The following is a 9,321-nucleotide window of genomic DNA, read 5'->3' as shown; positions in this document are numbered from 1 at the left end:
ATAAGCAATCGAAATCAGAAAACGCTTTTGCATCTTTAATGCAATCAACTAAGTACTTTCTACTAGGAATGTAATAACCATTAAATTTTAATATTTTATTAATATAGTTAATTACCAACTTGGATTTACCTCTCTTTATCTTACCGTAATTTTTTACCAAAAATCTAGGACTACTGTAGGTAGAGACTCCAGGCTCGATGAGTCCACTCCTGAGACTATACCTTTCATTTACTCCGAAAATAAGATTACGTTCCATCGGGAGGGCCTAGATGATAGTGATATGCTGTAAAATTACAATTGCCTCGCCAATCGAGAAATAAAAAGTATGCGCCTCTTGACGCCATCTCTGGACTAATGCAGTTATATGATATGTGTCAATATCAATATGACCACACTGTAAAACACCAAAAAATCCCATATTCTGGAGCACTTGCAAAACACGAATGTGACCTGGGACTAGTTGAAGGATACGAAAAAAGATATATCACCATGTCGTACGTATAAAGTTGCATTCGGAGCTCGGGGCACATCTTTAGACCGATAGTTTAATTGCGTATACAACACACTTGTATCAATAGGATCAAAATTAGCCATAATCACTTAAAAGAAAAATTCCCTCTTTTCTAACAATTCTCACTCAACTCTCGGTTTTGCAATGAGAGTTGAGTGAAATGCAGCAACACTACAACACCGCTGCATCAGCAAAATGCAGTTTTGCAGGCTGCTTTGACTCAAACTTTTTTTTTTTTTTTTACTGTCAAAGCAATGAATTATTATTAATTAAAATAAATGATATATTTAAACAAGCAATGTACTATCAACTCCATGCATTAAATACATTTGCTATAAGTGAGAAAATCCCAACGAACTTTGACAATTCTGATCAACAGAAATTGACAAATTTATTGAAACAACCACCACCACCACCACCACAACAACAACAACAACGAGCCTAACTGCAGAAAGCCAGCTCATGAACGGAGAACCTACATCTGTGGAAGCCGCATGGGCTGGGAAAGACATGTGTCTAGCGAATCGCGACCAAATTCCCAACGGATCCTGCAGCAAACTCATAATGCTTGGCCTCAGAAAACCCTGCTTCTAAAGCCAGCTTCTCCAGCTCATTTCCTGAATCACAACATTTACTACTCAAGTTGCATGGAAAGTTAAAGGAATAAGGTATATATACTTAGAACTAAAAGTTATAAGCCACCTCACCTGTGAAAAATCCCTTGATTGAGTTCTTCAAGTATCGATACTCGCTGGTAAATCCATACCAACTTACCACAGGCACAACTATGTAATCAATCATCCAATCCTAGAAAGACAAAACAATGATACAATAACAAACCACATCTCTGTACTCGTATATGCAGATCAAACACGTCTAGTACACCTAATCGTTACACGTTCAAATTATGAAAGCACACGGACATCGTTTCAAAGGCCTGATTTCCAGAAACATCAAATAAGAAAATTCCTACAGGTAATAAGCACCTGAAAGATAGAAGTTAACCGGCTAGTGCTCTTGTTGAAGTCAAGAACGGATAGTTTTGCACCCGGTTTTAGAACTCGAGACATCTCTTGCAGAGCCTTTTCCCTTTCGACGATATTTCTCAACCCAAAGCCGATTGTAGCAGCATCAAAAGTGGAGTCTGGAAACGGCAGACTGACTGCATCTCCTTCGAACCACCTAAAGTTTATCAAATTATATGGGGTTCTCATGAAGGATGGTTACTACTGTATATCAAGAAACTTCAGGGCTTTAACTTTAGGTAATGTTTTAATTGGAATCTTTGATGATTTTCATTAGTGCAGCATATCACCAGTTCTTGAAAGTCGGCAAAACAAGATACCGTACGTTGAAATATTATTGGGCGATACGAAAATAATTGCATTATATAATATCCAAATATTCTAAAAGATTAATAAAAGTTTTGGAATAAAATTAAATCAAGCATTATTGTCAAACTTGAATGTAAAATAAAATAGTTTATTAGTAATAAGAAAATATTCATTATAAATGTAATAATGCGTCAACAAAATCATATTGCAAAGAGCTTTAATAAAAAGTATAAATTTCATAAATGTATATAGCATTCAGTGCAATATGATGTTATTTAATATTATCGCGGATACTATACAATTGTATCAGCTATAAACCACCCAATATTATTGGATATTATCAACAATACATATATACTCAAAAAATAATAGGTATCGGCTGATATTTTCGAATCAGCAAAGGTAGATGTAGATGCCAATATCATGGAATATGGGACCATAGCTTGAATTATGATACCGATAGGGTATTTTCATGCTTACTCAATGTTCTTGTAGCAGGGTTTTGAGCGCTGGAGCTGACGCTGGCGAGACGCAGCTATCTGTAACAGCTCCTTTGAGAAATCTACAGCAATTACCTATGAAAAATTGCCACACCAAAAAGGGTTACACAAAGTAAAATATGTTTATGAAGTACAGTCGAAGAAGATGAGGAAATCAAACCTTGCCATCAGTTCCAACTTTCTCGGACAGCAGAAAGCTCAGATCCCCACTTCCGCAACAAACATCCAACACCTTGTCTCCTTGTTTTGCCCTGTTTATTACAACATCAAAAATTCAAAACTTCCTTTCCTAAACATATAGAATCGTGATTTAACAATGTCTCTCTTCTCAGTTTGCGCGCTATATAAGAGTTGCTTCCGATGATTAACAAGAAGAAAAATGAAAATACAATTTTAGCAATTTAAAATAAAATATTATTAATCATATTTAATTTGTAGTTTAATTTCCCTACTCAGCAAATATATTTACGAGCAATAAATATCCCTTGTCTGATCAAAATACGGTGAAGATGTAAGTCCTCATATATATTAACTTATAAAAATGTATAATAGTAGTTTGGTCAAAATATTTTTTATTGGTCCACAATAAGTCCATAATAAATCAATTGAGAGTAAATTTAAGTTTTCATCCAACTCTCTCCTTTTCTTTTTTGCTCATGCATGTCAACAAATTTTAAGAATTTGACTAAATGATTAATAGATCCATTTGTTGAAAAGAAGCAAACGTCAGAGATAAGAGGTATAATTTTTCAAAATCATAAGAGTATACATATAATTAAACCAAATATCACTGGATGACGGTGTCACATGAATTTTTCCAATTAATATCAGCAAATTTTGAGAATTTAATTAATGAATGGATCTTTTATCAGTATATTAAATTTAATTATTCAAACCAAAAGGATCTAATTAGTAATTAAACAAAATCACAATAAAATAAAGGTAATTATACGTAATCAAACAAATACCCGCTCCAAGAAACAGTCCACCGCTTCCACAACCTATGAAACCCCAGCGTAAACACATCATTCATCTGCATGCAAAACAAAGCCCATGCTCAGACATCATCAATTCCCATTTGCTTAGAGAAAGAGAAGAACATTGATACTAAGAATTGTTGGAGTATATGAAGACATATATAATATAGTAAAAGGTTGCGCAGTACTTTGTCATAGACAGGAGCAATGCGGTTGAAAAGCTCCTGCCGCTCAGCCGCGCCCTCATGAGTTACTGTTTCCGACTGCGGTGGGCGTCGACGGACAGTATCCATTCGATATTTTCAGTGTCTGCTGAAGCCCCGGGGGATCTATTTGTTCGACACTTACTTCAAGCAATTTATAATGAAGCTGCCAAATTATTAACCTATGATGTAAGAGTATAGGTTGGGTGTACAAATTAAATTATAGTATATATTGTTTCATTCACCAAGTTGCAGTATTTCAGAAGTCAATTATTCAATATTGGACTTTACCTCTGTAGTTGTTATAGAAAAATAATAATAATAATTTGCATGATGAAATAGATATTAACATGTTTGACGAGGCTCGAATCAATAACTTTAAACTTATTCACGAGAGAAATGTCTAATATTAGATTGTCAATTATTAGTGTATATTTGTCCACAGTGGATGAATTATGACGTTCTGTCATAATTAATTAAAAATCACTACTTATAAAAATATCATGGTGAATAGTATAATATATAATATTTATTTGATTATTGTGAGACCAAAATATTAAATACATATGGAAAATTCTCATTTAAATTTATACTATTATTAAAAAAAAAAAGAGCTGCTATAGACACCTTCAACTTATAAGTTTTAAGTTTTATATTTAGTACTGATAAATTGGTTTTTATTTATTTATTTTAATATATTATGATGGCTTATATATATATATTTATTTTTTTATAACACATACATTTTAAAGCATGAAAGTCTATTTAATATATGTACTAAAAAACAACGTACGTACGACAACTGTTAGTTATATATTAATTTAAGCTCAAATTAAATTCAACTAAAGTCGAATTAATAATATAATCAATATATTACACGTGTTGTATGGTTATCGTAAAATCTAAAAAATGCAATCACATAGATAATAAATAGAATAACAATATAATTGATGGATTGTTCCTTTAAAATTTAGTTGGAACAAAGATTTACTTCTATAACTCGTCTAATTTTAAACTGTCTACGTCCCTTATTAATTAATAATAAGATTTTCCCAATTGCTTATCATCCCTCCCTTTGTTCTCCTTTTTGGGAAGGCAAATGGCCAAACATAGATATAGCATATGTGAGGTTTTTTACATCAAACTACAATTTGTCCAGAAATAATTAAATAAGAAATATTGTGTCTATCATCCCTACCTGTAGATTTGCCAAATATCAGTATTCCTAGACTTGTCCCCTACCCAATTAACGAGGCATTAATGAAAATATAGAAAAAAGTTAAATGTAATTATTATGTTGTAATTTTTGTATTTAAGCATTTCAGACTTTTATTCTTTTTAAATTAGTAAATAAGTCATGTAATTTTTTAATATTTTGTAATTTTAGTCTTTCAATTGACAGAGTTTGGCGGAAAGAAAACTTACAACCCCAGGTACTTTTTTTAATTCAGAATTTTATTTCTATTGATCAATTTATACACCGTGACGTACAAGAAAGGCAACTCTAATGATATCATGTGGACGGCTCATAGATATCTGCATACATTAAAGCCCCGTTTACCAACATGAATGGGATAAAATATGACTAAATGGTGGATAGAATTAAGTTAGGATCAATTATTCATAATTTATTTGCTATTATTCTGAAGCTTGCTAAAATATTTTTATGCCATAATTCTTAAATGTTCTGAATACTGAGTTGTTTTGACATTATTTGTGTATTATATATATTTTTGGTTCCATAAGTAGACATGTTTTTAATTTTGGTCTCACACGTAAATATGCGAATTGGCGTGGGACCGGAATTGGAGACAGGTCCACTTATGAGACCAAATATGTAATTTACCCTTATTTTGATTGTATTGACTAACGGAGAGAGCAACTATCGTTATCAATTGGACGAAAATCCCTAAATGGTCTTCAAATTGAAAAAAAAAAAAAAAAAAAAACCACATATAGGATTCAATGTGCGAATTGAGCTGAGTGTGAGACCAAAATTGAAAATAGGTCTACTTATGGAATAAAAAATGTAGTTCACTCGATATTTAACGAGAAAGTAGGAGCAAAGGAATGGAGACCCAAAGACGAAGGAGGCAACAATGTTTTTAAAAATAAAAAAAAAAAGAAAAGAAAGAAGAATCAAAATTTATATGTTCTTGTACAAAAGCCAATTTCTTCAATCACTCGATTTTAAATACTCTCTCTATTAGTTAGAACCACAATTCTCACTTAGCCAAGCAAAAAAATTTGCTCCATCTTATAATTTGCCAATATCAATACCAAGTTATAATTCTTCTCAAATTTCCTATTGCTTTAATGTTTTATGTTATTTATTTTAAATTTATAATGTATTTCGATATTCAACCAACTTGTTATTTTGTTAGTTTTTGTAATGTTTTTTTTTAATTTATTAGATAAAATAAATTTTAATTTCTTAAAATTATTTTGTTCAAGTCTCTTGAAATTTATGATTAATTATGTAAATGTAAGTTTTAATTTTCAGATAATTAAAAAATTTGATGAATTTGCAACGATTGTTAAATTTTGAGGCAAACTTGTAAAATTAATCCCATAGTTTAGAATGATTTCAAACTTGACCTCATGATTCATGAAATTTCAAATTTAACCTCATGTTCGGTTAGAAGTTGCAAAAAAGGGTCAAAATATTGCAAAAAAGTGCCCCAACACGAACGTACATAAAAACTAATAGTAGAGAACCCACGTAAAAATCACGTACACATGGATAAAAAAAATAGTCAGCTGGCTGTTAGTGGGAGGAGGAATTTTTGCAAGTCTTGGCCTCTTTCCACAGTTTCAACAAAATATGGGGTTAAATTTAAAATTTCGTAAAGCACAAGGTCATGTTTAAATTGACCCGAAATAATTGAACTAGTTTGTCGAATTTTGACAGGATTAAGTCAAGTTTTCTTATTTCTCCACTGTTCCACGTGTATAAAAAGAAGGTCACTTAAAACATTAAATTGCATGCTCGCTTCTGCAACTTCATGTGTTATTTCATTAGGTATAAGAGAGAAATTGAAGTTGATTGTGTCAGAATAAGCCCTCTGATGAGCGCAACTACCAGAACTATAACAACAACAACATGAACGAGCCTTCAGAAATTGCATAAAGCCAGGACAAAGCCTTGGGCGGAAGCCGGTGCTCCGGAAAGAAACCTTTCTAGCGTTTGGCGACAAAGTTTCCCATTAATCCTCCAGCAATTTCATAATGCTTGGCTTCAGAAAACCCCACTTCTAAAGCTAGCTTCTCCAACTCAGCTCCTGCGTCGGAACATATGTGTATTATATGCAAATTAATGTCATTCAAATGGCAACTTATTCCGATTTCAAGAATTATCATAAGCAATGTGGCAACAGCAGAGCGACTTGTCTAGGTTAATATCAAAACTCAAAACACATTCAGGAAAAAGATGCATTGCCGTTGAAATTAGAGAAGACAATACATATTACTGCTGAAAATGTGCCGGTTTTGATAGAAGAAAGATTCGAAAGATAATAGAAACAGCAAAGATATATATACTTTGAGCGAAAAGGAAAGCACCTGTCAGATATCCCTTGATTGAGCTCTTCAGGTATCGGTACTCGCTTGTAAGTCCATACCAACTTGCCACAGGAACCACTATATGATCAAGCGCCCAATCCTGGAAAAAGTGAAACATAGATATTTAGCTGACTGATATATCTCGTGATTCATTAAGTTCGGTGCAACAAATGGAGTATGGAACATTGTCTATGCACATCAAACAGCAAGAAAGTGAAAGTATACTATAACGTCTAAAAGAAATTAGTCCCGCAAAGTAATGGTAATAGGAGGCAAAGGAATTTGGACCTTATGCAGATCAAGATTGTTGGTTAAGAACATGGGCAACAAATTTCGAGACAGATATACAAACATCAACTTCGGAGTCTAGCTATGAATAGGTCTAGTTGAGCAAAGACCCTGTTCGGCTTGACAATTTATATAAAAATACCGACTTAAACGGTTCTATGTAGGAGAGCCACATCATTGCCAAGGCCTGATTTCTGGAAACGTCAATTAGGCAATGCCAATAAGTACCTGAATAGTAGAGATTAACTGACTAGTGCTCTTGTTGAAGTCAAGAACAGATAGTTTTGCACCCGGTTTAAGTACTCGATGCATCTGCACCAGAGCTTTTTTCCTGTCAATGACATTTCTCAACCCATAGCCAATTGTAGCAGCATCAAAAGTCGAGTCAGGGAATGGCAAATCGACCGCATCTCCTTGGAACCACCTAAAACTTATCAAATTACATCACTGCTCTAGTAAAGGATGGTCACTATTATAGCAAGAAATTTCAAGGGTTTAAGCATAGGTTCACGTTTTGATTGGATCTTTGATGATTTAATTGATTTGGTAGCCAGATGGGGAGTATAATGGGTTTTAGCATGCTTACTCAATGTTCTTGTAGCAGGGATTTGACTTTGAGCGCTCTCGCTGACGAGATGCAGCTACCTGTAATTGCTCCTTGGAGAAATCTAGAGCAATAACCTATGAAATTGCCACCCCGAGAATGGGTAAAAGAAGACATAGGAGGAAAGAAAAACTTAGTCACACATTCTCGAATAGCTTTATGATGACTTTCACACTCATCTGCTGATATTAATTTAGTGAAATAGAACCAAAATATGAAGAAGATAAGCAGGCCAGACCTTGCCATTGACTCCAACTTTCTGAGACAACAGAAAACTCAAATCCCCACTTCCACAGCACACATCCAACACCTTGTCTCCTTCTTTTGCCCTGTTTTGAAACATAAAACTCAGTCCTAAATTTCTTACAAGCAGCAAAAGAAAAGGAAAACCACAAGTAACATCTCAAACTTCAACTTATCAACTAAGCATTATACGAATTCAAATTCACAATCTTGAATCAGGCGTTTAGTTAATTTCCTATTTGGACAACAAAAGATTCAATCTTGAAGCACAAATGGTCCACACTCACACACCTAAAACAAGAGCGGAATGTCACAATAAACCTCTGACGGAAGAAAAATAAACATAAATCTACAGACACAAGTACAGCAAACAAAGAAACCTCTGAAGCACAAAAATAAAGCAGTGAGCGATACCCGCTCCAAGATATAGACCATCTCTTCCATAATCTATGCATTCCCAGGCTAAACACATCATTCAACTGCATTCAAACAAAACCCATGTTAAAAAATCAATCCCTGTTCGCTTAAATGACAACAAGATTCATAATGAAGGCATAATTAAACTCAGAAGTTGGAGCTAAAGGGGAACTATATATGAAGACATATATAGTAAAAGGGTACGCAGTACTTTATCATAGACAGGAGCAATACGGTTAAAAAGCTCCTGCCGCTCAGCTGCACCCTCATGGGTTGCGGCCTCTGATTCCGGTCGACGTCGAGATGTAGCCATTCAGGGTTTCCAGTCTCTGCGAAAGCTCCAAGATTCGTTTCACAAAGTTTCAAGAAAACATAGTTTGGGTTAATATATATTTGTAGTTGTTTTATGAAAATATCAGTTGCAAGCTGCCAGGCTTAGATGAGATCTGCCTGATTCAGCTTATTTTATGACCAATTGAACCTAGCATGGGCAGCGTAGAGATCACGTAGTTAAATTATAATTCAAATCTTACGAATATAATAATAGTATATTTGTCAAGTTGCATTTGAATATAATAAATTGTATCTTATTAGAAAAGAATGGTCACGTATCATAACACTTGCACCGATTCCCTTGAATAGTACGGCAAATCTGCTGCCAACACTAATTGGCAATGAAAACA

At 33.8% G+C, this 9,321-nt stretch overlaps 2 protein-coding genes across 2 annotated transcripts; both read right to left on the bottom strand.

Moving 5' to 3' along the window:
- Positions 778-3,649, bottom strand: LOC105168658 (2-phytyl-1,4-beta-naphthoquinone methyltransferase, chloroplastic). Its single transcript, XM_011088790.2, has 7 exons — positions 3,511-3,649; positions 3,314-3,378; positions 2,506-2,596; positions 2,326-2,420; positions 1,498-1,693; positions 1,219-1,318; positions 778-1,128 (listed from the first exon to the last, which is right to left on the bottom strand). The coding sequence occupies exons 1-7, from the start codon at positions 3,613-3,615 to the stop codon at positions 1,028-1,030; spliced, it is 753 nt and encodes a 250-aa protein (XP_011087092.1). The 5' UTR covers positions 3,616-3,649; the 3' UTR covers positions 778-1,027.
- Positions 6,519-9,092, bottom strand: LOC105168283 (2-phytyl-1,4-beta-naphthoquinone methyltransferase, chloroplastic). The gene is made up of 7 exons (XM_011088303.2): positions 8,850-9,092; positions 8,636-8,700; positions 8,217-8,307; positions 7,961-8,055; positions 7,603-7,798; positions 7,087-7,186; positions 6,519-6,806 (listed from the first exon to the last, which is right to left on the bottom strand). The coding sequence occupies exons 1-7, from the start codon at positions 8,949-8,951 to the stop codon at positions 6,706-6,708; spliced, it is 750 nt and encodes a 249-aa protein (XP_011086605.1). The 5' UTR covers positions 8,952-9,092; the 3' UTR covers positions 6,519-6,705.

Source organism: Sesamum indicum, linkage group LG8 (assembly GCF_000512975.1).
Source record: "Sesamum indicum cultivar Zhongzhi No. 13 linkage group LG8, S_indicum_v1.0, whole genome shotgun sequence".
NCBI classification, from domain to species: Eukaryota; Viridiplantae; Streptophyta; class Magnoliopsida; order Lamiales; family Pedaliaceae; genus Sesamum; species Sesamum indicum.
Note: the sequence above shows the minus strand (reverse complement) of the source record. Positions and strands in the feature narration are given on the sequence as shown.

What these genes read in the sequence shown, in the direction of transcription:
- LOC105168658 (XM_011088790.2), bottom strand. Translation starts at nt 3,615, where the DNA reads ATGGATACTGTCCGTCGACGCCCACCGCAGTCGGAAACAGTAACTCAT. An exon ending in AAGTTGGAACTGATGGCAAG is followed by an intron (nt 2,421 to 2,505) that starts GTTTGATTTCCT and finishes AATTTTTCATAG; the next exon opens with GTAATTGCTGTAGATTTCTC. An exon ending in CCCTGCTACAAGAACATTGA is followed by an intron (nt 1,694 to 2,325) that starts GTAAGCATGAAA and finishes GATAAACTTTAG; the next exon opens with GTGGTTCGAAGGAGATGCAG.
- LOC105168283 (XM_011088303.2), bottom strand. Translation starts at nt 8,951, where the DNA reads ATGGCTACATCTCGACGTCGACCGGAATCAGAGGCCGCAACCCATGAG. An exon ending in CCCTGCTACAAGAACATTGA is followed by an intron (nt 7,799 to 7,960) that starts GTAAGCATGCTA and finishes GATAAGTTTTAG; the next exon opens with GTGGTTCCAAGGAGATGCGG. An exon ending in AATCAAGGGATATCTGACAG is followed by an intron (nt 6,807 to 7,086) that starts GTGCTTTCCTTT and finishes GTTCCGACGCAG; the next exon opens with GAGCTGAGTTGGAGAAGCTA.